The following is a 2,357-nucleotide window of genomic DNA, read 5'->3' as shown; positions in this document are numbered from 1 at the left end:
GTGCAATTCAGTCCCAAATACTTTAATTTTGAAAAAAAAACATACATTTTGAATGTAAAATACCCCTACAGATATAAACAGGGGTGCTTCCCCTTTTAATACTTTGGTTTTCAATACAGTCAGTGGTATAGCAAAGACTACACATACCCAACTTATATTTAAGTTGCAAGCACATGCTGTATAAGCTACTTTTTTTTAAACAGTCCCCTTGCAAACTCTACCCCCCTTAACATCACAACAGTAAACAATTTAGTGCATCAATCTTTTAAAAAATCTACAGCTAAACAGACCTAACTCTTTCAAATTTATCTATAACATTCCTTTATCTGTAGCATACATTTTAACTGGGCTAACAGATTATAAAAACTAGAATTAAATTATATACTAGAAACCCATAGCATTCCACATTTGACAACGACCAAAAGCCAAAAAAAAAAAAAAAAACAAAAAAAAAAAACGGAAAAAGAAAAAGAAAACAAACCCAAAAAATAACGGGGCAGATTTCTTTCTTTAAAAAATAAATTTTAGACTGCTTTCGGCAACAGCACAATTTTAGTCCCCCCAATGGGGCAGTCATTCTTATTAAAAAGAAAGCATTAAGAGTTCTTTACTGTTGGCCGTGTTAAATTTTTTAACCCATTCTGGCATCTTTAACAAGGAATCCCTTCAGTGCATTTACAATGGGAGGCTGAAGTTCTGAGTAACTCAAAGCAGTTTTGGAGCAGATGCAAACTTTCATGAGAAGAAGGCTCTACGGTTGCACTTTTTTTTTGTTCTGAACTCAAAAAACTCATGAGGCAATAAAACAAAAGTATGAATGCCAATGCCATAAGTCTTCGAACGTCCATTTCCAAGCCAAAAGGAAAAAAAAAGAAAAAAATAATTATACCATACATGTCCAGCATGCAGGCTTTTTTTTTTATTAATATAATGTCTCTTTTCCATAAAGTCTTTGAAACAGTTATAGTTCATTGTTGCTAAGACAAAGTAGCAAGCATAATAATGCATGAGATGAGAATGAGTTTTTTAAATGGCAGAGACTAAACTCTCAGATTTGGCACCATGAGGGCCAAAACTCACGAGTCACACCCAGAAGGTTGATGCAGGCTTGATTGTGGCAGGTTCATGAGGATTTTTCCCCTCTATTTTAGCATAACAATGCTCCAAAAAACCCGATGGAACTCAGCACGCTGCGAGTGTATAACATTTCACATTTTTTTTTTTTCCTTTGCAAGCTCAATCTCATATGAAGAACTCAGGAGGAGAAAAAAAAACTTAGCTTTTTTTTTTCTTTTTTTTCTTTTATCTCAGAGGAGATGGGTGGAGAGGGAGTGAGGGTGGAGTGTGGGGAGGAAAAAAAAGGGGGTAACACAGCAAGCTCCAAAAACTCAAGTTAAAAAAAAAATCCAAACAAAACAAAAACACACACACAGAAAATGAACACCAGCTCATGAACTGAAGAAAAAAAAATATGTGAATGATGCAGGCTTCAAAGGTGAGCATGAGGGACTCTGCCGAGATCGCTGAACATTGAGCACGTTGGGGGGGGGGGAGTGTTAAAAAAAAACAAAAACAAAAACAAACAAGCTAGCGAGTTATGGAGAATTTCAGATTGGCAATGCATGAGCCAGACAACCTGCCCCTCCCCGACTTCAAAACAACCGTCGCCACCACCACCAGCTCGAAGCACGGTGTGTGTGTGTGTGTCTGTGTGTGTGTGTGTGTGTGTGTGTGTGTGTGTGTGTGTGTGTGTGCGTGTGCGTGCGCGCAGGGGGCAACTGGTGGGGGGGCAAGCTCGGGAGGGGAGGGGGCGAGGCGGTGGCGAGCAAGGCTCTGGAAGTGGCAAGCCCACACCCGAGTCGGACCCCCACGGAGCACTTAGCAAGGTGGCTAGCTGGGATCGCGTGTCAGACTCACATGAAAAACTCGGGAGAGGACGGGTTGTCGCTGCTCGAGCCGTTTTCTCGGAAGCCGCTGCTCACCAGCTTCTCGTATTTCTCCTTGTACGCGTCCCTCTCGCGCACCAGCCTGGAGATCTCCTGCTTGAGGTGGTCGACCTGCTGCAGCAGCTGGTTCTTCTCGGACTCCAGGACGTGCCTCTGCTGCACCCTCTTGAAGCGGCAGGACTGGGCATAGCCGCGGTTTTTCAGGGTCCGCCTCTTCTGCTTCAGCCGGATCACCTCCTCCTTGCTGACCCCGCGCAGCTGCCGGTTCAGCTCGCGCACCGACATGGTCACCAGCTGCTCGTCGGAGAAGCGGTCGTCGAAGTGCAGGCCGCCGGCGGCGTGGTGTGGGTGCAGGGCGCCCCCCGCCCCCGCCGCGCCCCCGCCGCCTCCGCCGCCGCCGCCGCCTCCGCC

The 2,357-nt window shown here is 45.0% G+C and overlaps 1 protein-coding gene across 1 annotated transcript in view; it reads right to left on the bottom strand.

Moving 5' to 3' along the window:
* Window positions 1-1,340: 1,340 nt before the first annotated feature.
* MAF (MAF bZIP transcription factor) overlaps window positions 1,341-2,357 on the bottom strand; it is a 2,702-nt gene continuing 1,685 nt past the window's right edge. The window contains exon 2 of the mRNA XM_028486911.2: window positions 1,341-2,355. Coding sequence (XP_028342712.1) covers window positions 1,914-2,355 — 442 coding nt within the window. The 3' untranslated portion in view covers window positions 1,341-1,913. The remainder of the gene's footprint in view (window positions 2,356-2,357) is intronic.

This window comes from Physeter macrocephalus, unplaced genomic scaffold (genome assembly GCF_002837175.3).
Source record: "Physeter macrocephalus isolate SW-GA unplaced genomic scaffold, ASM283717v5 random_1506, whole genome shotgun sequence".
Classification (NCBI taxonomy): Eukaryota; Metazoa; Chordata; class Mammalia; order Artiodactyla; family Physeteridae; genus Physeter; species Physeter macrocephalus.
The sequence above is the reverse complement of the archived record's forward strand: the minus strand, read 5'-3'. Positions and strand labels throughout refer to the sequence as shown.